Source organism: Mustela nigripes, chromosome 3, assembly GCF_022355385.1.
Source record: "Mustela nigripes isolate SB6536 chromosome 3, MUSNIG.SB6536, whole genome shotgun sequence".
NCBI classification, from domain to species: domain Eukaryota; kingdom Metazoa; phylum Chordata; class Mammalia; order Carnivora; family Mustelidae; genus Mustela; species Mustela nigripes.
Window position 1 is genome coordinate 154,001,313 of NC_081559.1, and position 27,805 is coordinate 154,029,117.

Here is a 27,805-nt window from a genome sequence, read left to right on the forward strand (position 1 = left end):
TTTAAAACAGAAACGTTGCCAGACGGTCAATTACGTGGCACTAGCAGATGCTCCTAAAATGAAAACTATTTCATGTTCTAATCAGGCCTGGTGAAAGAATATTAATTAGGGCTTAAAATTTTTGGCTTGTGGGTGGGGGGGGGGGGCTGTTTTGTTTTTGTTGTTGTTCGCAGGAAAGGCCCTCCTTGTCGCTCCTCACATCACTGCATGAACAACTGTGCACAGCTGCCAGAACACTAGACTCGTGTTTTTCAACAGTTCTTACCAGCTTTCTTCCAGATCTCCTCTGGCACGTATCCAGAAGCAGGCCTGTGAAGGAATTCCCGATGCGCATCTAGGAAAGGGATGCAAAGCGGGTGGGGAAAGGAAGAAAGCACCATAAGCACGTTATGTCACTACACGGAATAGAAGCAAGCCATGCCCGTTCTCTTGGCTGCTCTACAAAAACATAATTTTGAAAGGCGGAGCGTTTCACTTCTAGAAAATAAACACAAATAGCAAGGCCAGTCATCAGAGCTCAAGGAAAACAGAAGGTCATTGGTCTAAATGCCTTGTATGCTCAAAATTAAACAACTTCAATGATTACATTATACAATATGATGTCTGGGAGCACTGGTCCCAGAACCCTCTCACTCTGGGAATTTCTATAGGCATGCTTTATTTTGTTAGGGAAAATGAATTATATTTGGTAGTTTTCTTTTCAAGAGTCAGACTGGTAGTTAAAAAATCAAATCTTAGGCTAATATAATTTTCACATAGCTCTGATTCCAAGAAATAGTGAGCCTTACTCCATAGCCAACCAGTTCGCACAATGACCTCTTAAAAATCTCGCCGAGCACTAAACATTTCCACACAAATTGGATCATATGGATTGGACATGGGTGGAAGGAAGACAGACTCATTAGAATGAATTCAGAGATATTCAGGTAACAAAACAGGATTAGTACATGCTTTCTAAAACAAAATGACGTTTCACTTTAAATGAAACGCTGGGCTTATTCTTGTCAAATTTTAAAAGTTTGAGAAAACAGATCATAATAAGCTGATGTAGGAATGCTAACCTCCAAAATAACATGATTGTGGAAATGATAGGATACCTTTTGCATTTTTCTAGGTATCACAGAAAATAAACTGAAAATGTCTTCCATAGTTAAAATATGTACTACGCATCTTCCCTATTGAATTTTCAATGAAAGCCTATATATTTAGAGGTTTGGGGGCAAGAAAAAAAAATTTAATTTTTATAAAGACAACAATCATTCAACCTCTGATAAGTTTCAAGTAATTAAAATTTTCCCAACATTTTAAGAAATGTCAAGTACCAGAATACAGAGTATGGAAAACAGAGAAAAGCACACTCAATTTAGCTAAGTAGACATCATTTTACATTTGAATGCCTTAAATAGGTTTGAATGTTTTGATTCCTTGTAGGGTACATTGATTACCAGTGGCTCAAGCTGAAGATTTCCCCAACTATTCTGAATTAGCAAAAGCTTATTATAGCTTAATGAAGGGCATCTGGAAACTCTGTATTATCTTTGCAATGTTTTTTAAATCTGTAATTATTCCAAATATACAAATTCTTAAAACTTTATAATTTCATGATTACGTGATAATCAGATGCACTTGAAATATCCATTCTCATGGCTATTCTCATGCACACATTGAATTCTATAAGGAAAATGATGAAAACCAAAATATTTTTATTTAAGTAATTTTCATTCATAAAACAGCTAGATAAAACTGTTTGGAGCACACACAACTTCAAGAAAATGTGATATGGCTAATTAGATTCATCAGGATTACCTTCCACACCACTATTTCCAGAAGAAATAAAGAAAGTATAATCAAGTTCACATTCCATAAGACACAATGAAACAGAGAGAAACCTATGGCAGCTTTTAAAGACAGTTTTTTATGAACAGATTTTGGCTTAAAGTGTAAGAATTGATATATAAAGAAAAATCACATCTTCTCCAAAGTAGCAAAAGAAAAAAAAGTTTTTTCCATTTATTGGATTAAGAAAAGATCAACAGCTTAGTAAAAATTATTTATAATGGCCAATCATTATTACAGGCAATGGGAAAAGTAATGTTAAGTTATCCAAAGGCCAAGCATGAAAGAAATTAATTACCGCCCCGGAGAGCTTAGGCAGAAGAGACTTCATTCAGCCCAGTGAAGTTGAATCTTAGCTTTGCCACCTACTAGTCAGGTGACATTGCTCAGGTTAGTTTTTCCATGTCTCTGTCTCCACATCTGTAAAGTGGGACACGGGTACAACATTCGAGTGCACTGCTGTGGAGACTGAAAGAGGTACTTCCTATTACATGCTCAGCTTGGCACACCCCAAACTCTCATTAGACATTAGATGCTATTACCCTCGTTACTGTTAACACCATTATGACTTAGTAGGCTGTCCAGTAAGAATGGATACTCACTTCCTCATGAATAATTAAGGTGGAAAAAAGCACCTTAAAGTTTCTTCTCCTAGCATTTAAATTCACATAGCACAAAACTTAAAAAGAAACGAAAGGAAAAAGGAAAAACAAACCCAAAAAACCTCTCAAGAGATTTGGATTAAGCAATATTCAACAGTAATTTTTTATTCCCTGAGTACAGGTCACTTGGGGATAGAAGTTATTTCCATAGTTAGTAATTCTGTCTTAGTCCTTACTGGGAAGTCCTTAAATTTCTTACATGTTACTTGTATAAATTTTATTTAAAACTCTAAATGTTTATAGTCTCCAAAATTAATCAAACATGATGTTTAAGCCTTAATCAGGCACCCACCTTCCCAGGCATTGTACAGTAGAGATTGTGAGGGTCCATATACCACACTGGACAGTTACGCAATATTTCGAGTTGGCTATATATCCCTAAAATTCTCAGTGACATGTAGACTCAAACTGCACCTGACCTTGAAACCAACAGAAACACCAAAGCCAATAATCCAGTAAAACTTTTCTTTATCCCAGACTACCTTCTGAAAGAGTTTCTTTTTGAAATAAGAGAGGAATCCAAAGGCAAGAAATTTTTATAAAATAAACAGATTCACATATATATGTAAATGTATAAGAAGGGAGAAATCAGATGTACTCCTCAGCATCTACTTTGGATACACTGATGAATAAAATCGCTACAGAAACCAAATGCCTAATAAATATGCTATCTTCTCTTCTGTTGAAGTAGTAGCAATAACAATGTCTTTATAGGCAATGCTGAGTTTAAAAAACAAAAAAAAGTCCTTACGTTGCTCTATACTACAAGAGACAACTTCCCTCTTGGGACCTCCTTAATTTAGAATATTGACTGCTCTAGGGCACCTGGGTGGCTCAGTGGGTTAAGCCTCTGCTTTCAGCTCAGGTCATGATCTCAGGGTCCTGGGATCCAGGGAGGCCCACATCGGGCTTTCTGCGCCATAAGGGAGACTGTTTCTCCCTCTCTCTGCCTGCCTCTCTGCCTACTTGTAATCTCTCTCTCTCTGTCAAATAAGTAAATAAACTTTTTTTTTTTTTTAAGAGTTTATTTATTTGACAGACAGAGATCACAAGTAGGCAGAGAGGCAGGCCGGGGTTGGGGGTGGGGAAGCAGGTTCCCTGCTGAGCAGAGAGCCTGATGTGGGGATCCGATCCCAGGACCCTGGGATCATGACCTGAGCCAAAAGCAGAGGTTTTAACCCACTGAGCAACCAGGCGCCCCTAAACTCTTCTAAAAAATTAAAAAATATATATATATTGACTGCTCTAGACAAACCTATGTAAAACACCTTATGTTTGTAAGGCCCAGATTTTAAAGAAGCAATTTTTTTATTCACCATTAAATCTTGACCACCTATAAAACATCAGTTGCTATAAAATGGATAGCTGTATTAAAATGCAGTCACAGAAACAAAGACAAAAGAGCCTATAGGAGATGGTTTAAAATGTGAAACATATACATACATAACTACTGAAAGACTGCAAAATTACAGGAAAGTCCTAAATTGAGTTCTGGCTTTCTTTGGGACACAAATTGTTTGGGGGCGAGAAGAGAAGAGGAGGACCCTCCAGGAGAGAACACATCTATGAAGAGAGGGACTGCGTCAAGGTGTAGGAGTAGTTCTAAGAGATGGAGAACAGAAAAAGCAATCTATGATGTAGGAGATGGAAGATAACACTACACTTACGACAGAATGGAGACCATTGGCCACTAGAAACAGCAAAGGGCCGCTATCAGTATATATGAAGGGATGAGCTGATAGCCTGTGCAGAATCAATGGGACCTCATCTGACCCAGAACAGCAAGGCTGAAAGCTTGGCAGCACCTACGTATGGTCTTTATCCTGTAGTGGGCAGAATGAAGCTGAGATCATGATACTATCTATCACAAAACCACCAAAAGAAAGGACAGGTTAAGTGGGTTCATCTTTATAAATGTTAGTTATTATTTTTAAGGATATAATGAATTCAGAAACTTCAATATTTTGTTTCAGAGGCCCAAACCAAACCTAGAAGCCAGAACTGCTGTAGGATTTTTTAACAATAAAAGTACCGGGGCACCTGGGTGGCTCAGTGGGTTAATGCCTCTGCCTTTGGCTCAGGTCATGATCCCGGGGTCCTGGGATCGAGCCCCGCATCGGGCTCTTTGCACGGCAGGGAGCCTGCTTCCCTTCCTCTCTCTGCCTACCTCTCTGCCTACTTGTGATTTATCTGTCAAATAAATAAATAAAATCTTAAAAAAAAAAAAATAAAAGTACCTAGTGCTCTAGGAGGCAATCAGCTCTTCTTGGTTTTAAAAGATGGCTATATTTAACTATTACTCCCTTCTTTTTAAACCCAATATACTTAAATACGGTGGGCACTTAGAAACTCAGATGAATGCTCTTGAAATGAATTTCATGATGTGATTTAAAGGAATCGATACAAGTATATAAAACTCTAAACTTTTACATGCAGATGCAGATATACTCTGAATAATATGTTTGTGGCTTTTATAATCTGATAGTAGACAGGATATATTTCTTTGGCTGGGAGCAAACCATTTTTCCATAGCCTTGTATTATGAAGTAGGGTCCTAAAGGTACAGCAAATTTACTGTGTTTAAGACAGAATTCCCCTTTCCTAGTTTTTCTGCCTGTTAAAGTAGCCACCTAAAAATTACTGTTTTGAAGAATTTTCAGAATGAAAAAAGTACTTAAGAATTTACTCTAATTTTATAATCTTGGATACAAAGAAGCTGGCTTCATATATCAGTCCTTTTAAGTTCTTTTTCAGATTACGTATTAGAAGTAATAATAACAGCTATTACTTTTATCACATCTACTATGGGTCAGGCACTGTCCCATATGATTTATACCAATTAACTCATTTAACACAGAAACATCTATAAAGTATGTATTATCACCATTCCCATTTTATAGATGAGGAAACGGAGGCACAGAGAATTACTTGCCAAAGATGACAAAACTAGGGAGAAGAGAAACGAGGGGTTCAAACCCAGACGATCTGTGCTTTTAACCTTCATGCTGGACTTCCTGAGGTTTTAGACAGTAATGAGAAATTCTATAATTCAATTATATGACAATCATAAAGCTTGCTGGCCAGTGGAATTTTAAAATACCAATTTCCCCACCAATCTACCTGAAGCAGGGGTGGTATTAATTGGCCAAACTCAGAAGTCCTGAGCTCCTTTATGAATGGTCAACTCGACTTCTCATTCCATTTAAAACAAACAAAAAGCCTCTTTCTGAAACTCTTACCAAAAACATCATGAAAGTATTTTCAAAATTTCATACATTCTCATCACAATATCCAAACATTCAAAAAAGGTGTGTGTGTGTGGGGGGGTGCATTCCTATTTCAAAGAGTTATGCCCAGTCTCTTGATATTAGTCCATCACTGGATACTTCTTTTAATTCTAACAGTATAAAGAATTTCTTGAGAAATACAGAAGGAAAGCACACAAATACAAGATAAACTATAGGAAGATTCTAGAATAGTACACAGCCAGTAAAAAGAAAGTAATCTAAAGGAAATAAAATGTCAGGAGCCAAGAGAGAGTGATATGAACAGCATACTGAGAGAAAAGGGGAATCGAGACAAAGGAGGAGAAAGGCAGCGGCACAGAGGCCCAAACCAATGCTCAGGCCCATGAAACGCTAACCAGCAGCTCCCCACCTATATGTACAAAAGCAATTCTACTTCAGTGACACTATGTATCAATTCTGATGGCATGAGCCTCTCTTGGGTGAAATTTACAATGTAACAAAACTCAAATGTACAAAGAACAAGTCATACTTTGAAAGTAGAGACAATTGTTTTAAAAATTAACTTTCTAACTTAGTACTAAAAGATCTGGACTTTTTCCTGGAAAGTGAGTTATAACAATAAAAATAAAAATCTATGAGCTCAAGGAAAAAATCTAATATTTTGAAGAGTCCTTCACGATACCAACCTGTTTTTGAGTTGAAACAACATTATGGGCTTAGTGTGTACTCCATTTTAAAAATTGCTCAAGAGGCTGTTCAAAATAGCCTTCATTTAATATCTAGGGAAAACTCTCCAAAACTCAATTAGGAATAGATTAGTCATGTTCTCTTACTAATCCCTCACACTGACTTAACACTACGGATAGATTTCAAAAGTGAGAGGGGGGAGTGAAGTTTAACAAGCACAACAGAGTGGTCATGGAGGTTATGTTCTCCTCTGTCCAGTCCCCAAATGCAATTTAAAAATTCTCAGAGAAGGGGCGCCTGGATGGCTCAGTGGGTTAAAGCCTCTGCCTTTGGCTCAGGTCATGATCCCAGGGTCCTGGGATTCAGCCCTACATCGGGCTCTTTGCTCAGCGGGGAGCCTGCTATCTCCTCTCTCTCTCTGCCTGCCTCTCCGCCTACTTGTGATTTCTGTCTGTCAAATAAATAAATAAAAATTAAAAAAAAATTCTCAGAGAATGTGGATGTGTGTGTGTGTATTTGTGTGTGACTAAACACTGCCAGTGTTTCCAAGCTAGGGAGGTAACCAAGGAAATATTTTGAACTAAAGATATCTCCTATAATATTATTCTGAAGTTCTGCAGGTCTCATTTGACCTCTGTAGCAGCTGCAGGGAATTAAGAGAATTGAGCTAAAAGAGACATGGGTAATGTAACTGCAGGATACAGAGATCTACATGTACATAAAGATACAGACATAGCACTAGTTCTTATCTATACACACACTTGACATACTCGATGACACACTCTCCGGAGGCAGAAATGAGACTCATCAGCCAGTAATCTCTGGTCTTTTCTTTACACATCAACGTATTCAACTCCAAAACCTAGGAGAGAACCTTCAAAAACACTTCATGTGAAATCAGTGTGGTCCATGATTATAAACCACCAGCTGTCTCAGAGTCACAGCGCAGCCCCCACAAAAACAAAACTCACAGGCTTCAAGGCTAGGAGGAGGCACACAATGAAAGGCCACGCCGATTGCTTAAACTTGCACACTGTGTGATTCTTGACAAGCTACCTCTCAAGTTGGGATGGTTTTTTAAAAGGTAGCCTGTGGTTCTGTGGCCACAATGAAGACTGTTTATTAAAAGAAAAAAGTCAGAATACAAACAGAAAGGAAATGCTTGTAGTCTTTGAATATTACAATCTCCAAAAACGTAAAGCCAAAGCAACCTCGTATGACCAAAACTAGGAATTCATAAAGCATCATCAGAAATAATGTAATTTGGGTACTCCTAAGAAGTTTTTTAAAACCAACTTTATTCTTTTAGTTAACAGGGAAACTAAACCTATTGTCCTTGAGAACAATATACATTCGCATCACCAGAATGTATATGCAACAGTGGTGATGATATGACATGTCCTATATTCTGGGTGCTGCAAATAACTCACTTAGGCATGAAGTCCCATTAGTGGCTGAACTTTTTCTTTGACAGTAGTAGACAGTAGATAATCCTAATCCTGTCAGTTAAGGGGCCATCTTGTGCCAGGGCACTAGCTGGGGCCCCTGTCTCTCTTCTCCAATAGATCAGAAGCTCCTCGAGGGAAGGGAGGAAGGATTTTATTCCTTTATTATGTTGCCTAACACAATGCCTGGCCCATAGTAAACGTTAAATAAATAAGTACTGACTCAACAAATCAGCTCAATAAAGCAGGTTAAACCAAACTCTTGGACTCCTAAAATTTTATTTAGTTTAAGACTTTTGATTTTTGCTGACCCTGGGTGGTTACAGATACCAGCTTCATTTGTCCTGAACAGAGCTATCGTGATTAACCAATTTTTGTTCACAATAAGGAAATAAAAAAACAGGATACTTAATCAACTCTGCTCTAAATAGTTTTACATGGACTGGTGTTGATTCAAATTAAACCTATTTTCATTGCTTGCCTTAATGTATCCTAACAAATGCACATTCATCTTTAAAAACAAGCTTTAGAATAATACCTAGTGGGTGAAGTAAGTGACTTGGAATCTTTGTATAACACTTATTATGGTAATAAGCATTCAGTATTCAGGGATGAGCCGGAATCCACAAACCTAAAGCACAAAGGGAACTTTATTGCTTAGGAATAATTTTAATAAAAAATATAATATGATCAATAGCCAAGTAATAGACAAGTTTTTAATTTTTGATAATCAGCCAGGGGTGATAATGAGGCCAAAGTCATGAACACATGTGTAATTAGTTTTGTTTGCAGTGCAGACTGCGCCCTGAGTGAGTTGACAGGTGTGTGGCTAAACAAATAAGAAAAAGAGATGAGCGAACACAGACAGACACAAATCCATCTCCACTAAGTTTACTCAGATGGCACCCACGTGTAGTAGCCACCAGTTTAAATGGTGATACCTTGTGATTAATTGAGGAGAAAGTTCACAGGCTACTCAAAAATTCTCCCAGGTTCAGGATTTCTTTCCATGTATCTGCGACTATATTCTACTTATAAGCTCAACATTCTCCATATATCAATATTAGATATGCTTACATATTAAGCATTCCATTTCTAAAGCTCGACTATATTAGCAGTCACATTAGAACTAATAAAAGCTTTACAGGGTCCTAAAGCCAATATTACATTATATGTTAACTAAGTAGAATTTAAATAAAAAAAATAAAAATTTGAAAAAAAAAATTTTTAAATGAAGGCCTTACGCAATCTAGGTTAAGGTCAGGTCAGCAGAAGAGTGTTCCCTTCACTGCTCATTTTCAAGTGCCAGCTAGCAGACTATAGAACCATTAGGTCTCTCTTCCTGGGTAAGTGTTTTATGAAAATAAAAGATACAGCTGGAAAACAGGCCGTCTTAGAGACTGTGTCATCAATTAAAACTCAGACAACACATCCAACACCGTTTGGCAGCAGAACTCCCTGGAGAATTGCTGCCGCCACAGAAGCTGGCAGCGCCCGGAGATTCTGTTCTGGCACGCTGGGGGCAGGGTGCAGCGAGGCGTGCTGTGCAGGGGCACAGGTCACCGCGACACAGGTGAAACCCTGGCCCGGCCTCGAAGCTCTGCCCTGAGCCCAGCATTACCTGCAAAGAGGAGCCAATGTGTGGCGACCGCCTCTGCATTGGCCAGTCGGCGGGCTTCCGCACGGAGACACAAGAACTATGGGGGATGTCCAGTGTTTATGGCTCTAGAAGGCCCTGCACACCCTTTATTATTGCCAAGACCCCCCGAACGTGAAATGGGCACGAAGAGCGTGAGCACTCTCCGTCCAGTGTGTCCACCCAAGGGAAAAGTACCTAGCGCCACCGGGTCCGGGTTGACGGGGCTCTGCTGCCGGGAGTGGCCGCCGCCGCCGCCGCCGCCTTTCTTCAAGTCCTCAGCGTCGCTGTAGCGCCGGATCCAGTAATTCAGCTCCTCGCGGTCGGCCTCCTGACACCGCCGCAGCACGGTGAGGGACCGCCGTGTCTTCTCCACCATGTCCATGATGCAGTTCAACAGCTGTGGAAGGGGCGGGCGCGGGGGAAGAACACAGCTGTCACCACCACCAAATGGCTCGGGCGGGCAGCGAGACAGACCACCGCAGGACCAGGAGGGACGCCATGGCTGTCCCCAAGGCTTCCTTCCATCTAAGTGTTTTCAAAGGTCAGACCTGACATTGAGGCCCGACTGAGGAGTAAACTCAGTGGGAATGAGAGTAAAACGTGGGAGGCGTGAACATGACTCAGGACAGAGATTTCGGCTGAAGGCACACAGCCAAGTTCCCAATACTAATCCCATTAGTGTATAAACCAAATGACCCGTTTGCAATAAAACAGGAACCCACGGATCTGGCTTGGAGGACTCCTTTCCACGACCTCACACTTCTCTTACATCAGTGCCTTTGATATTAATGTAAAATCAAATCCTGCATGTATTGCAAATATTCCCACTCATTACTTTCTTCAAGGATAGCACCCTCAAAGCAACCCCACCAATTTCTCTTTTATCATAGAAGCCCACTCCAGTTGTTTTGGAAACATATTTTAACCTAAATGATTACCGATATCTTACATGGTCAAGATGTTTCCATTCCTCTGCCCATTCTCTGTCTGTTAGTCTGTGATCAATCATTTCTTCTTGACGTGTGCCATGCAACCCTACAAACGTAGAGAAGAAGGCTGAATCACCCTACAGTGTTCGGGACATAATCCATACGCACACAGGCACTTAGCAAAGACTAAACTAAATGATGTGAAAATGTATTTGATTTTTTAATGGAGACGTAAGTCATACTCACATTCGCAATTACCTAATGGGCTCTTCAAAGAATGATAAAACGTTAAAACTAGGAAGAACGTTGCAGGTCATATGGTCGGAACCCTTCATGTAGGAAGAACAGGGAGTAAAGTGACACCAAGCACTGAGTCAGTTATCCATATCATGTTCCCAAATTGAAAACATAAATATATACTAACTCTTAATAAATATGAGAAACCACAACGAGACATTAAGTGGTTTCAAAGTGCAGCTTTCTAGCATTAAAAATAAAGACAGCATAAATCACTTTACATGGTAGGTATATGCTTTTCTAAAATGAGCATGGTAAAATTTTTCCCCATTTCAGCACAGGCAAATGAACACAACTCTACTGTGTATACCTCCATGATGAAACTAGGCCATGAAGAGAGGGCTTGCAAAATATGAAAGCAATGTATACTCATTTGGTTTACTAAAAAAAAATTTTTTTTAAAGAAATAAACTGGACATCACTTAGGAGAAAATGCAACATACCAGATGTAATTTTGGACAAAAATCTTTTTTTTTTTTTTAAGATTTTATTTATTTCGAGAGAGAGGGAGAGATCACATGTGTGCAAATGCGGGGAGGGGCAAAGGGAGAGGGAGGGAGAGAATACCAAGCAGACTCCCTGCTGAGCACAGAACCTGACCCCAGGCTCAATCTCACAACCATGAGATCATGACCTAAGCCAAAATCAAGAGCTGGCTGCTTAACTGTCTGAGCCACCTCTGCACTTAGCTTTGGACAGATAATCTTAAATCCAATCCAAGAAACCAAAAACCCCAATTTGTAATCTATAGAGTTAAGTATTAATGCTCTTCAGCATCACAATTAAGGTACAACTCAAAAAGGTAATGTGGAAGTGCTTATCAACCGAGCAACAACAGCCATGACCGTGGGCAGTGAGGTAGGATGCTCATCAAGACAGAAAACAAACGTGTCTCCCTGAGAGGACAGGGTGGGAGGCTATGAGCAGAGACACCCAGATTGTAGTGCTCCTCTTACAAATTCTTAGTTTCCACTACAAAAGAAAGGCATTGAACTATGGCAATATTTTCTACTTTAAATGATTAAAACCCCTTTTCAGTTATGGTTTACTAACCGTTACTCTGAATAGCAAATTAAGTCTGACATGGTGTGGGCTTCTAGGCACCTAGGTAGGCTCCTTCTCAAGAGGGCATCATGTGGGAGTTAGAGGACAATGAGACTTCTGAGATACTGAATTGCACTTTCTGTGGAAGCAGAGTGGTTAGAAGTCCCTCTTTTACCTGATATAGAGAAATAAAGATGATGAGTCACATGACTCTTCTTAACCAACCATGAAATGCAATTTAATTTATAGCCGATGGAGACACACACACACAGTGTTTTCTCAGATTAAATAAAAAGCTAAATATAAATCACTTCACATCATTCTTGTCTAATTAGAACATGTTCAGAGATACATTTTTAAAGTTAAAATGGTCAATGCCACCTATTGGTAAAAAAGTAAAATTGCAAATATGTGTTAATAATTTGCATAATAGAAAAGACATTGGGGGAAAAGAATATTTAGTTATTACTCTGTCTGTTGTGACTATTTCAAGTTGAAATGTGTGCAAATATGTAATTTTTGTTGACTTATTTGTTGCTTATGTTTTAGGAAATAAAAACACTACCACTGAAATGAGTCATCACAGAAAACAACCAGAGAGTGATGAAGATATAAATATGGCATTGACTTTCATAATGGAGGCATCTTACTATTTGGTTTTGAGGACCAAGAACTTTAGAGGTCTCGAAAGTTTCAGGAGCACCTGGGTGGCTAAGTCAGTTGAGCATCTGACTCTCGATTTCAGCTCAGGTCATGATCTAAGGGTCATGTGATTGAGCCCTGCATCAAGCTTCATGCTCAGTGTGGAGTTTATTTGGGATTGTATCTCTCCATCTGCTCCCAACCCCCACTCACATGCTCTCTCTAAATAAATATTTTTTTTAAAAAGTTTCAAAAATTCAGCAGATCTAAGTCAACAATGATATAAGCTCTAACGCCAGGAGGAATATTAATGAACCATAGGATGCCTGTGGATAATGAGATTCCAACATTTGTGGAATACTGCTAAGTTTCAACTCGTTAAAAAAAAAAAAAAAAGTACATTAGAAACATGTTTGAGCCCAAGTACTTGGTAAGAAAATATATAATTTGCTGCTTCTGAACTCTGAAAGTCATCTGTTAGAAAGAATCAAATCTCTAAAAAGGAAAAACTAAATCAACTCAAAATCTTACATTTATTAATTTCTATTTCAGATACTTCAATATTCATCACCACACAATTTTCATTTATATTCATAATACCAAAGGGATATACTAGGGGGAAAGTAACTCATAATCATTAAAGAGCACATTTCCATTTGTGGGCAATTTGACAATAATATTGAATACTAACTGGTTCTTACAGTTTAGAAGATTTTAGCTAACTAGACTAAAACTCTGAAGTTTATTTATAAACTAATGCTGTTTGTAAAGGTATTTTATTAAAGGACTCTAGTGAGTGTATGTCTCTACATAATAGGCATTTATAAGTCATACTAGACTAAGTATACATTTATGACAATTTTTATATTCTCAAAATGGCAGCCTAATGTAATACCACCATTTGTTACTCATACATCAAGATTTTATTTTACACTAACACACACTAAACTGGGCCAGACTTTAGGGATGGTTAAGTAGTTGCACATATTTATAGAGATTAGCACTATTAGTTTTATAAGCTAATATAATTAAAAGGTAAGAACATGGTCTGAAGAAAAATCATATAAAACCAGTGGGTACAGATATAACTCATAAAGGGATATTTTACATTACCAGATGAAAACATAATCATTGCACAGAAGCCTAATTACTTCTTTGCTGATTACTTTATAGTGCACTGGAACTAATATTTTATAAAATAGCATTTGCTGCCTAACAAAGAGGCCACTTCCCAGCACCTACAAGAGCAGGATATCTTGAATTCATCTTACAATGACCTGGTGAGTCCACTTCTACTTGGAAAATGAGGAATCATGCTTTGGGGGCCTAACGTCATAAAAAAATGGCAAGCCCTTGACTTGACTTAGAATGAGGTTGTAACCACATTTGATTTGGGGGGGGGGGGCGTCAAAATATTGATCCAGGCTGAGAAATGACATAACCACTTTTTAGAGCTCTTCAGAAATCGTACCTGGGAGAACATTAGACAGACTGGTTATTAAGAAAGCACAAATTATATGCTTAGTCATTTGTCCAGCACAATATAGAAAGGTAGCAAAGGCCGTTGTGGGAAGCAGAACTACTTTTTGACTGTCTCACAACCAGGGCCTCAATCATGGCCCCTCCCCTCACCCTGAGCCTCCTTTCCGACTTTCTGAACATTTGGGGGGTTACATGGAAAAAAGGCAAAAAGATCCAAATACAGCAGCCCTGTTTGCTAGCAACTATAGTGAAAGCTTACATAAACTTCTACTCATAACACTACCTCTGTCTCTGGCTAAAAACACCGTGCCTGCTACCTGAGCACTGCGGCTGTTCCCGGAGTTCTGCATCCCCAGCCCCGTGTTCTCGTTTTCCACTTAGGCTTTCTTCCCTGCTCTTTCCACCACCCTGCCCACCAACTCTACCAGCCAGGCAAGTTCAGCAGCAATTAGCTGACTAATGAAGTCCTGCTGGTAAGTGGCGTGGACACAGGAGATGGAGAAAGAAGAAAGGATTGACGGTTGCTCTCAGTTTATGAATAGCTCGAGTTGCTAAAATCAAGCATTACAAGAGCCTGGAACAGTGCTCTGATGCTCTCCCCTGACCCCTGATCTCAGGGTATCCAATCTTACCTTATTCACTTTCCCTCTTATTTTGCATGTTCTTTATAAGGCCATGTCTCCTAAATGCTTCCCTCTTCAACAGTTTTATGTAAAGAACGAATGAACACAGGCAAATGGATCACATGTTTCCCTAAACTCATTCTTTCTTTGGCACTTTGATCTATGACACAAAACTGTCAATATTAAATTTAATCACTGTCACTTGCAGGTGAAGAAAGTACCAAACCATTCCTCAAAGAACATCTGTTGCTTTAAGCCTGAGACATCGTGCCTCTCATGTTTTTCAAATACAGAGTACCGCGAAGACTGGAAAAACCAAACTGAACCCTAAGACTGTCTGAAATAAAAGTACAATGAAAGAAAAGGAACACCTTAACATTTTTAAAAATGTTTGTGGCAGACAGGCTGCGTATGAAATCTCTAATGTTAAAAAAATAATAATAACCTAAAAATTCACTTTGCATTTGTTGAGGACTTTATATTAATTTAGGTGCCCCTTTCCCCCAAAAAGAAAAAAAAAAAAAATAGGCTGCTGTCCTAAAGACCGTAAGTAATTAAGAGAGAGAAAGCACAGCTGTTAAAAAACATACTCATACTAACCAACTGTTCTCATAAAGGAGACGACATAGAGAGAAGAGAATTTTTACCCCTATCACACAGATTTCAAGCCTCAAGTTCAGTTGAGAAGTAATGACGGGAGTCTTCAAGCATCCAATGCCATAAGAAGTGAACAGATTCTTCAAGCTTACCCATAGGTCTGTTTCTGTCCCTGAGGTCCCTGTGGCTGGGGTGTCGATAGGAGTCCCTGTAGTGGTGGGCAATGGCCATATCATCCAAACGGTAATGCTGAGGTGGAGGTGGGGTGGGGTGAGGCAGGCCATTGGGCTGGTAGGATAAGCCGTTATTTGGACTGTACCGCTGGCCTGGGCTAATAGTGCATGGTCGCTTGCTTGGATGTTCTGAGTGCAAAGGCTCTCTGTCAAAGCCATTTTCTTTGGTTCTAAAGGGGGAAGAAAAAGTTTCATCATGTTATTCAGAAGCCAGCATAGTTCAGACACTCACATTTGAACTTACAATATAAACAGAGTATTTATTTATTGGCCAGAAACTTCCTAAACTTGGCTTCCCAGAAGACCTGTGGGAATTCACTGGAACCCGTGCTGAGGCCTAAGTCATCGCAAGACCGCACACATGAGAAAATGGGTTCACGCCTCACCAAGCTGGCAGATATCTTTCTGGTTGTAGCTCGCATGTGTGGTGAGGTCACAACTAAGAGTACTCATACTTTATTACTGAAGTAAGAGTAATCTTACTTAATCTCCCTCCCTAGCTAGCATATTTATTAAAAAACAAAACAAACAATAAAGAAAAAAAGTACTTGATTTCAAACAAATTATCCTAAAACTAAATGGTGTTTGGTGAAGATTCATCAAAGTGTTTGGTATGGCATTCCTCTCTTGATGAATTCTGAAGGAATTCCTATTCCATTTATCCAACCCGGCATCTGATTTTCATGTTGGAGAACATCTAAGAGCTAGCTGTGTGGTCCCATACAATAGCTACATGCGGCCATTTAAATTTAAATGGAAGCTAATGTAAATTCAGTTTAAACCTGGTTCTTCATGGGCAGTAGCCACATCTCAGGTACTCACCATCACAACCTGTGGCTATGGCATTGGATTGCACATATACGGTGCATTTCCATCATCACAGAAAGTTCTATGGAAAGGGCTGATCATACTGAGCTAACACAAGGAAGCAACGCAACATCTGGGACCCGGACACTGCCTTCCCCAGCAGCCATTAAGAGCTACCTGGAAGTCAGCCCCCTTAAAGTGGAGAAGGCTTGCCCAGGGAGCCTCTGTGACCTTCCTCAGGTGTCTGGGCAGGATGGGCACACCCTGACTGCATTTCATGATGGGATACACAGAGCTTTAAGCTTGGCTTTCAGAAGGAATATGGTATATGAATGAGGCCCTGATAACTAATCACTGCTCCTACATTCTTACACAGAAATGGGGCTAAAGAAGTATTTGGGGTCTGGATAGAAACTTACTCAATATATTCTTAGAAACTAACGCAATATATTCAGGAAAATAGGAACCAATCAAATCCCAACTTTGACCGAAATCACAGCTCCTACGCTAACTATTTCCTTTGTATTTGGCTCTCCTCACAAGACTAGCACTCTAACCTTAGACCAGTGATAATATCTACTTTCCCAGGAAACGTCTCCATGAGAAACTCTACCAAGTCACAGTTGCTGCAGACTTCCACTTGCCTTTTTTATTTTAAGTTGGTAACAATAGCATAGAGGCCTTTTAAGACACTTTTCCTAGTTTCTTAAGTAGAGTCTAGGATATGCTCTCTGATAAACACCAGAGGCATCTGCATGGAAACTAACTCAACAGAGATATGGAGATTAGAGCATTAAGACTCTGCCATGAACCACCCCATACATCCCTTTAGGGTAGAGCCCCAGTGACAATGTATACACACCAGATGGAGAAGGATAGAGGACGTAGAGACAGAAGGCCCAAGCACACAAAGAACTAAGAGAAGCTCTGCAGAGTTGAAATGTGAAATAATATATGGCCACTACCTGCTGAAGAGAGAGGCACAGTACTAGCGACAGGAACTGAGCCAACGTTGGAAATGGCAGCAGGGCATGGTCCCCGCGAGACTAGCAGCCAAAAGTCAATGCTGCTTCCATCCAAGTAGGTGTCTGATACATACAGGCTCCATACATCTTGATCACTGATATCAGACTAAACGCCCAGTGTACCTCAGACACTACCTGAATACACTGTTGAAAATAATTTTTAAAAGTGAAAGGGAACAATCTAGCCACCAATTTATCTTCTAAGAGTAAATTTGACATTCTAATCTTTATTTTTATATCCTGTATATTTCTGAATAAAACATCTCAACATTCAATGCACATCACCAGCATAAATCAGTTGATAAATACTGAAGACTATTAGTAGCTATGAACATAATGCTGACACAGCACCTACCTTACAGGCAGGGTGGTGTAGTGGAAAGAGCACTGGACTGGGAATCAAGAGACCTGAGATCTAGTCCTGGCTCTTCCACGACTAGCTGTGTGACCTTGGGCAAGCCACTTAACCTCTCTGGACCTCAGTGTGCTCATCTGTAAAATGAAAGGGTTGGACTAGATCAGTGGTTTTCAAACTGTGCCACCTGAAGTGCTTTTACAGGATTCTGCAGGCAATGAAGAATTTTTTTCCCCCAAACATCAAAGACTTGAAGGACAAGAGGAACCCACTGAATTTTCTGTTTTGCAAGTTGGGGTTCAACCTAAGGTTTCACTTTAAAGGACCAGATCTGTTGCTAAAACCAAGTTTGAAAACCACTGGACTAGATGATTGCTGAGGTCCCTCCTAGTTTGAAAACTGCGGTTGAATTATTCTGTATTTACATCCAAATGGCCTAGTTAGGACATCATGGTTATAATCGAAACACACAGGCTGAATGCTTCGCTGGCCAAATTCTGTCAAAGTCAACCACTTTAGCCAACAGAGAACGTCTCTGTTCTTTGCTTTGAACAATTATTTGTAGCGTGTGTGTGTGTGTGTGCGCGCGCACACACGCAGAAATAGAAAATATCCTCTAAATATCTTATAGCAGCCCCTGTTGCATTTCTAAATATGCAAACATCTCTGACCCAGCTGTCAGACCACCTTGATTTACTGGTTTTGCCTCTCTTTGTTCAATAACAGCAACATACAACATTGGAAGAATTCTTGTAATTTTCAAAGTGGCTGGATATATGTTACTTACCTTCACCCTCATATCCGCTGTCTGATCAGTGTTATTACTTCAGTGACCCATTATTATGAAATAAGAGGTTTTTTTTCCCCCCTAAAACAAGGACAGTAATATCCCCAAGCAGGGCGAGGTCCCGAGTGGGTCCTGTCATTTCTATCAGGACCCTGCTGTTCTATCACTCTGCTAGCTATGGAAACAACAAAGCTCAACACCTCACAAAGGTAGTTATATTTTAACAGCAAAGCATTAAAACATTCACGGCTCATAGAAATAAAGCTATGAAAGGTCTCCTTGGTGCTTCCACAAATCACCCATGTCTGGTTATAGGGCCAACCCTATTCAAAGGAGTTATGTCCAGAAAGGTAACTAAAACATCTTAATTGCTATTTGTCTGTCTTCTTCTTAAAAAATACCAACAACTATCTACACCTCATTTACTTGAACAAATTCTAAATTAGCTCTTTTAATGTTGCCCTTTCAAAGCGTATCCGGCTGAACGAACAAATTGTCCCATCACTTTTCATTGTCCCGTACCAGCATACTCTTGAAATAACTCAAATTCTAGTGGGAAGTCCGTCATGTCTCAGAGATTTCTGAAAGGCATTTTGTTTGTTTTTTAAATCAGCCTGAGAATATTCTCTCTCCCTACCAAGAGAAATTTTCTGAACATAACCCAACCACATCAACATTTAGATCCCAATCACTTCTCAGGAATCTGAAGGCCTTTAATAATAAAGGGCCACTCAGGACTCAGCTGTGTGACCTCAGGAAGGTTAACCTCTGGCTTCAGTTTCCTGCCCAGTAAAATGGGATGAATGGGAAATAATAAACGTTAAAACAAACACAACAAAACTTTAGAGACAACCTAAGTTACATTTTATCCCACCTCAGGCTGTTTCCCCGCACCCCCAGTTCCTCAATAATGGAGGCTATGCTACAACTTTCTTTTCCGAATCAAGTCCTGCCAAGGGTCCCTTAAGCATCTGTAGCACAGTGCCTTTTGCCCATCTTGGCCTGTTCACGCCTCTGTCCTCTTGACCAGAGTCTCAGCCAAAGCCAGGGCTAAGATGCCAGCAGACTCTCACAATAAAAAGACACATATATTTATTCTTGTACTTTAGAAGTCTAGATTTAAATCTCATTTTAATGTAGTAGCTTGATGTTTAAAAAGCCCAAAGACATTAATGATTTGATAGTAAGCACACCTTCCTTCCCTTTTCTAACACATGTGATTTGTTGAGGTTTCCACAGACTAACTGGACACTGAATCAAAAGGGGGGCTAAAATCATTCTTGACATTCTTTTGTCAGCAAAAGGTCTCTTCAGGAATCATTAGGAAGCAGGGAAGTTTAGATAAAAATTTAACATGCCACCTTTCCATTGATGTTGAGTAAGGCATCTGAAATTAAATGTATTACAAATTACCCCGCTTCCTTCAAATGAAATTAGAACCTAATTCGTCATGACACCCCAGAGGGGTTTCACACTTTTTGCTCTCTCCCTGGAGGAAGTGGGATATGTAGATGGGGAAGTACAGAGAGCTGAATGACACAGGACCATCATCGCTGGGCCATATGGAAAGAAATGCCTTCAATCCCTCCATGGCTGACGCAGCACATGCTAATAATCCCTTCAGGTGCGAGTAAGATGCAGGCGGTGTTTGCCACTCCACACACACAGCCACAACACCTGGGCCTTCAAGAATTACAACAGGCAGGTTCAGAGAGCCATCTGAGTCTTCCCTCCCATGTTTCCCAAAGCTTGCCACCTGCTCAACTTGCTACTGGCTGTCCCCACGCATTTTCTGATTTCTGGCCACTGCAAGGTTCTCCATTCTCCTGCTCCTGCTATCTACAACTGTGCTTTCCCTTTCTAACCTGTTATCTATAAATTCCAACTGGAACCCTCCAGTTTTTTCTGGTCAGTGAGCCAATCATGGCATTCTGTTCCTGGCACGCATGGCTAATTTCATTGTTGTGGGTATTTCAGAGATACATCTTTTAAAACAATAGAAAGCAAGATAGTCATCAAGAAAGCAAACAAGCAAGACTCTTGAGAGAGAGACCATTTGGTATACTACTGAAAATGACTGCATTAAATGCTTAACTTTATTTGTTAAGCATTTGTAGGATTGTTGGCATTGCTGTGTGTGTTGTGTGTGGGGAGTGTGTGTGTGTGGGGTGTTTTGCTTTGTTTTGGTTCAGACACCCAGTATGTGTAATACATTGCCCTAAACTTTCCTGGGAATAAAGGATGCCCAAGATACAATCCACGATGCCCCAAAACCCTCTCCGTAAGATAATCATTTAGTACTAGACTTAAATTCTTTTTGGAAGAGTGCTGGCAAGAAATCTTCACTATAAACACAATTTAATTAGAGATGTAAGGTTTCTATACATTCATGAAGGACCAGAATTTGGCACATTGCATAAAAACAGTACAAAAGTGGATCGGGACACTAGAAGGAGTAAAGATCACTCCACAATGGGCGCTCAAGAGAGCAGGGCTGTGGAGCTGGCTTCAAGTTTGGGCACTGCTAATTGCTGGCCGTATGAACTTAAGACAGTTTAACTGCTATGCGCCTCAGTGTTTTCATCCACAAAGGACAATGACTGTCTCAGAGCTACTAAGGACCATCTGAAAAAACCCACATGAAGAGCCTAGCCTGTATTTGGCATTCAACAACATAATCAAATCAGTTTGTTTTCAAGGTGGGGCATTCAGCGGCTGGTGGTGTAAGAGTCATTATTATAAGATCACAGACACTCGAGTCAGAGAATGAGGGGTCAGAATCCCACCCGTGTGCCTCTTAGAAGCCACGTGACCTCAGACACATTCTCCAGCCTGCCTCTATACAATAGGCCTGGTAGAAAATAAAGCACTAGGTATACAGCAGGCTCCCCTTATCTGTGGTTTCACTGTTCCCAGCTCCACTTCCCTAGGCAACCTCAGTCCAGGAGCAGATGACCCTCTTCCTCACATAGAGTCTGCAGGCCGGCAGCAAGCAGCCTAACGTGACATCACACCACCAACGTCATTCACGTCACTTCATCTCATCACACAGGCATTTTATCATCCCACATCATCACAAGAAAAGTGAGTGCAGTGCAGTACAAGAAGGTACTTTGAGAGAGACCTAACTTTTTTTACAGAACATTGTTATAACTGCTCTATTTTATTTTTGTTGTTAAGAACATGATGCCTCATTTATAAATTAAACTTTATCACAGGTATGTATATATAGGAGGAAACACAGTATATATAAGGTTTGGTACTATTTGTGGTTTTAAGGCACCCACTGGGGGTCTTGGAACCAATGTATGCCCCACAGATAGGGGGGAGGAATTACTATATATTATGTCAGTTACTTAGCATGAGGCTTGGCACATCTTAAGTGCTCAGTAAAATAGTAACTACTTTAAATATTTATAATTGGGAAGATTTCATTCAAATAGCAGATACTACCTCAGTTAGCCTATAGAGTATGAGTAGAATGATGACATACAAGAACCAAGGCACTGAGCAGAAACCATCAGTTAGAAAACAAACGAAAGCATGAAGAGTATTCAGCAGGAGGCCAGACCCTAGGGGAGCAGCAAGAAATAAGACTAGCCAAGTTCACATGGAAGTTGGTGTGGAGAGGCCAAAATGTCCTCTACAACCAGGCAAGTCTGATCATGTAAATGCAACTGAATGCTATTTCACTAGAATACTTCATGATTGATCTGACTATATAAAAAAGTCATTTCTACAGGAATGATTACTCACTTTGTGCAACCAAAAACTGCGTAAAAGATGCAAAACGAAACAAGAGTATAACATAAATTCCCTACATTTTGTCACAGAAAACTGAATGCAGTAGACAATACAAATCTAATTCTGATTGGCATAGTCAATTAATCCTATAATTTGTTGTAAGTGTATCTACTTTTTCTTTTTAGAAAGACAAAAATATTGAAACCTCATTTATGTTACAGAAACGGAAAAATGGGCCTCGCAGTTTCAGCAGCTGTGTGCTGTGACGACCAATCTTATATATTCAACCACACAGTTTCAAAACGACTGCCTTCTGACCCTCTAACCTTCAATGTTTTTTAACTTACTAAACCAGGAAACCTGGCTGACTGTGGATCCTCCGTCATTAAAAAGATCTATAAGCCCCCAGAATATTATACTATTGCATTTACCCACTTGAGCAATTATGCAGCAGAAATAAATGAGGGAAAGTAAGGGGGAAAAAACCCTCCAGTTTCTAGTTGAGCTTTCCTTATTTAAACTGCACATCAAAACATATTTTGTGCAACTGCAAGATTTCAGGTCTGTAAACATGCTGGTTTTACCCCTAAGAAGCTTCGTGACTTTAAGCAAGTTTGTTGGGCCATAATTTCTTCAAGCGCTGGCCTGGTAGATCCATAAGATCCCTCCCAGCTGACGAGCTTCAGAATTCTAAAGGTCAAACAAGTCTTTTCAGAAAATAGTATTTAATTCTCGAGGGAGGAGGAAATACATATTAATGCAACTGTGTGGCCTACCTAATAAAGTTTAGATGTGTTAAGCTGAGAGCGATTTAGAGCATAGTTCTATTAAAATGATGATAAATGAGAAGAGGATTAATATTTCACATCGATCATTTGAAACAGTAAGGGGTAGAGGTAGAAACAGTGTTACCCATACAAACCCAAAGATCATTCAGTTTGATTTCTTAAACAAGGAAGATTCTCTAAGTCAGAAAAGCACCATTAACAGATGCAAACATAATATTAAAGATGAATTTTAACAAAAAGCTGCAGGATCAAAGCTGTGAGAAAAGACAGACAGCAATGATGATTAACACGAGTGTTTTCACCTTCATAATTCCTACGCATTTTGTAGTCTCTAAAGAATGCAGCCTTCTCTAATTGCTCCTTCCCTCCTCACCCCATGTGAAAGTGTGAGTGTCTTCACGACTGTCATGGCAAAAAGTTTTAAAGAGTGCTCTTAGCTTCTAGTCTTATCTTTGAAAGCGGTCACTTCATTTAATCAGCACCAGGAAGGTTCCTATCCCCTTTGTCACCTTCTCCCAACACAGAATGACAAAATCAAGGTCTACTATAACCAATCAACTCTTAAATATGAGCAAAGAGTAGAAATCGGAATTTTCTATTTACTTTCCTTAATATCTTAGGAAAAAATAACATGATTTTAAAATCAAAATTATCTTTTTCTAAGTTGAGTTCTATAGTATTCTACCACAGACCTACAAATTTGGCATAGTTCTTCAGAAACTCACCCTGGAGATATTTTAAAAAGAAAGTGGAATAAATTTTACTCTTTCTTACAGGGGAAAAAAAAAGATTCCATAGATTTCCCTCAGAGTCTTCATTTCTCTGTAAATAACAATAATGTTTAAAAAAAGAAGGAACGGAAGCAATGGCAATCATATTTAAGGATGAGAAGGAAGTTAAACTTGTCACAACCCCTCCCAGAAACGTATGATGACTGTTTCGTAGGGTAGATAGGCAATCGTCACAGAATTTAAGCCCCCAAAGTTGTAAACAAAATATAGAGCGCTCTTTTGTTCATGACATGTCATGAACAAATTACCAAAATGTGTTTTCTCCTCAGGTGTCAGTTTTTCCCTCTTTTAGTGACTGATGGTTCCCAGTGTTATTACAGAAACAGATTGATCTTTTTAATGAGCCAGTTTAATAGACTCCAAAATCTCACCGTGGCTGCTCATCCATGTCAGACCATATGTACCAACAAAACATTCAGTAAAACAAAAAAAGCTCTGCTGTCAGACAGCTCCATACTCTATAAAATTTCATATAGTAGATCTGGATATACAGATAAATAACCAGAGGAGAGGAAAATGCATATGCAAACAAGATGCAGAAAATATATGCAAAAAAGTACTGTAGAGACCCATATTTTCTTGGCTCTGATCATATTCCCACAAGATACCAATGTATTTACACAACATATTCTCATTACCCGTCCTCCTAACTCTAAGGAAATCCATTTGCCATCCTTCCATTAAAACACACACTTCAGGGTTCCACTTGAAAAAAGAATGTTCCAGTCAAAGAGCAACTGTGTGAATTCTGGCCTCCAGCAACTAACTGCCTCTGAATAACTGAAGGGCTTTTTAAAGAAAGTTCCACCTGATCAAACGCAAATGTGCATGCACACGCAGCTACAGATCCCCAGAACAAAAATGCTGATTATCCATGGAATCTACACGAAGTTTCCGTATTCAGCCTTAGTACGCTGCTGAGGGCTCGCCACAGCACCGTCCAAGCCAAGCCTGCAGGCACAACACCTTCAAATACAAAACACTGGGAAAGGAGATCAGTGGGGAAGTGCCTGGGCTACAGAGAAGGGAATGAAAGTGTTGGGTCTGCTACTGAGCAGTTGGGGTTTCTAGAACACTTCCAATTTTGCCTGTAGGATTATCTTCACATTTATCACAGCTATCCAGAGCTTTTCCTGGTACCCCATCCTCCGCCCAAATAAATGTTTTCTTCCCAACTGTCCATCCCGTCTCTAATTCTTTTACCTTATCCTTGGAAAATGGAGCTGCAACACCTCCATATGTGCACACAGTACAGGAGTTCCTGCAGGGTACGGGGGTTAGCAGCAGACAGGAAGGCACGTGTGAATCATCTATCCTAGGGCCGCTTCTTGGTTTTCAGTATCACGTGGACATGCCACTCGGACACCTGGATTAAGCGGTTGCTTTTCAAAGCTAAAGCACTAAACGCTTAAATATGACGAAGGAAAAATGGTTTGCAAAAAGGAGAAAGCAGCCCTGTTGGCAGGTTGTGTTTGGAGGCAGGTCTATAGCATGTCAGAAGTAAACTAATGTTTAACCTTTTGCTTTTGGATTTTAAACTATCAAAATGTCCTATGTTGAAAGGGAAAAAAATGCAGAGACTGTAGCATAAAAACTGCTTAACAGAGGATTATGTAATAACTGTATGTAAACTGGCTGGCTTTTAATAACATTCTGATTTGCAAAGCAGCTAATACATTTAAGGGTAGCTAAGTCGGTCACAGATAGATGTCTCTGAGTAGCTCCAAGGATCATAAGCTCCCATGAATCTGGAATGTGATTGTGCCAGAATGTTAACCTCTCAAAGGCTGTTTCACTCATGCCTGATGAAATGCAGACACAGGGTGGATAAGTAGAGAAAGGAAACAAAGCATAGGGCAAACACGTTTCTGAACACGGTTTCATTTCAATACAGTTCCATATTTTCACAAATATGATGCAAGATGCTGCTCATGAGACTTTATATTCCTATATTAGAAAATATTTGCAAATGAGGATGAGGCACGCAAAAAAATTATTTTAATAGGTACATGGGAAATTTCACGGCATACACCTTATTCAACAGCTACTTTGTAGGGCTGAATGGAGAAGGGGCTTTCGTTTACGGTTCTCGGAATTCTCAGTTCTGAGAGCAGCGTGCCTGCTGGAATGAATACTGCCTGATAAATTGTTCAACAAAGGTGCCATCTACTAGTTCTCTGACTTAATGCTAATCTTCACTCAGCTCGTCTAGCTTCCCAGAAGTTTTTTCTCAACTCCTCTAAACCCCAATTCAATAGCTACTGCACTGCATTCACTAAGCAACCCACAAAGGCCAGCTTTCCAAACCGTCCTGTTCTGAGGAAACTTGGAAGGCTGAACTTCCTCACACGGGAAGGGCAAAATACCTGGTTGGGTTGAATTCTGTAATAAGTGAGAATTTTCATCTTGACTGTGTTTCTAACAACCATGGGTGGCACTGAGCCCATCCGGATGTTATTCACCCCTTTTCCTTTACTAATACGATGGCCAAGATGAACCTGCACAACAGCCTGACTGACACGGTCTCGGTGACCTCCCAGGCCAGCGTGAGCGACCCGACGGCCTCTGGGGCAGCTCGCTCAGCACTTCAAAAGCAACAGGCCTTCGAAGCACAGATGGGAGGAAAAGGCCACGGTGGGTCCAGGGCCCTCCTCCCTCTCACCTGTCTGGAGTTCGCCTCTTCCCGTTTTCGTTCACATCGAGAAGCAGCTCTGAGGAGTCAACAGGTGAGGTGGTGCTGGCATCCAGAAGCAGCTGTTCATGCTGGGCGAGGTACTGGGCAGGGTTCTGTTTGGCCAGCCTTGCGCAGTGGAGGAGCTCGCGCTGTAGCAGGGGCAAGTTGGCCTGTGGGGGCATGACAGGAATGAGAGGTGGACCCGAAGGCTCCTGAAAACCTGTGGACCCGGTCCGCTTTTCAACCACTGGCAGAGCGCACGAACCAGCTCAATGAGAATGTCAGTCATCGACTCAGAAGCCTGAGTCCCAGGCACAATCCCCAGGACTGGGCTACGGCGTTTGCCTCGCCCTGCACCTGGATTGCCCCAGCTGTGAGGTGTCTGTCCTCTGTGAGTCACCTCAACAACCATCTTGCCTCAGTGCCCGTTGACCATCATGGGAGTGGCACTTAGTTACTTTTAAAGTCCCTTCATATTTAAACATAATGGGATCAAAAACGCAGGGCATCAGATTCCAACTCCACCCATGGGCAACTTTTGCTGTCCACAAGGAAGAGGGAAGGCCCGAGAAATACGTACACAGTTCGATTAACCTCAAGGTGAGCTCCCTACGACATTCAAACCTATCTAGTGACTTAGCCAGGCAAAAACAGGTTAATCCCATGAAATATCTTTGCTCAACTATTAATTTTTCAAAGGAAAAAATATAGAGATGAACATAAAGACGGTTTCTAATAATCATCAGATTTATACAACATTGAGGTAATGGCCTGAGTTTGGTCAGATATCCCCACTGGAATCCATGCACAAAGCACCAAATACTACTACAAAGGCAATCTGCTTTCTTTGTACCAATCCTTATTCTGAGGAAGGTCTGCAGTCCTTAACATCAGAAGAAACCTATGTACCCATCGTCCTCGCTGTACACCCAGCCTAGCACTTTGAAAAAAGACTCTCGGAACATGCCTATTGGTAGATAATTCCGGCAATCGCAAAAGTAATAAAAAGGAAAGAGATCATTTCATACACAGTAAAGCATTAAAATAAAAATCTTAGAATTTTACTCTGAAAAGTAAACCTACGCTGACATTATAAATCTAGGCTGTTGCTGTTTCTCTTTTCTATTTTTTACCTTTTGAGGGGAGGGCGAAGAGAGAGGATAGTATGGGAGAGCGAACAGCACTCACTCATCCCCAATAGCACTTAAATCTCCAAATCAAGGAAAGATCAATACCATAAATCTCTTATAACACAAGGATTTTACTTGTAGGAACAAGGTGCCAACTGCCCTGATTAACCCATTGAGTAAAAAAGTCTTTCTGAATATAGGAGGTGCCAGTTACCTCAATCTTTGGGCCCAAGAGCCTTAAAAAATGCCCTGTGGAGTCTCAGGCACAGGCACTGGGGTCGGACTCGCACCTCAAATCCATTTTTAAAAGAGTATTAATCAAGGAACTATCTCATAATAA

At 40.2% G+C, this 27,805-nt stretch overlaps 1 protein-coding gene across 1 annotated transcript in view; it reads right to left on the reverse strand.

Annotated features, from left to right (window-relative positions):
- Positions 1 to 27,805, reverse strand: part of RUNX1T1 (RUNX1 partner transcriptional co-repressor 1) — a 128,406-nt gene that overhangs the window by 19,143 nt on the left and 81,458 nt on the right. The window contains 5 exon segments of the mRNA XM_059394840.1: positions 266 to 334; positions 9,713 to 9,914; positions 10,467 to 10,552; positions 15,284 to 15,534; positions 26,324 to 26,505. Coding sequence (XP_059250823.1) covers positions 266 to 334; positions 9,713 to 9,914; positions 10,467 to 10,552; positions 15,284 to 15,534; positions 26,324 to 26,505 — 790 coding nt within the window.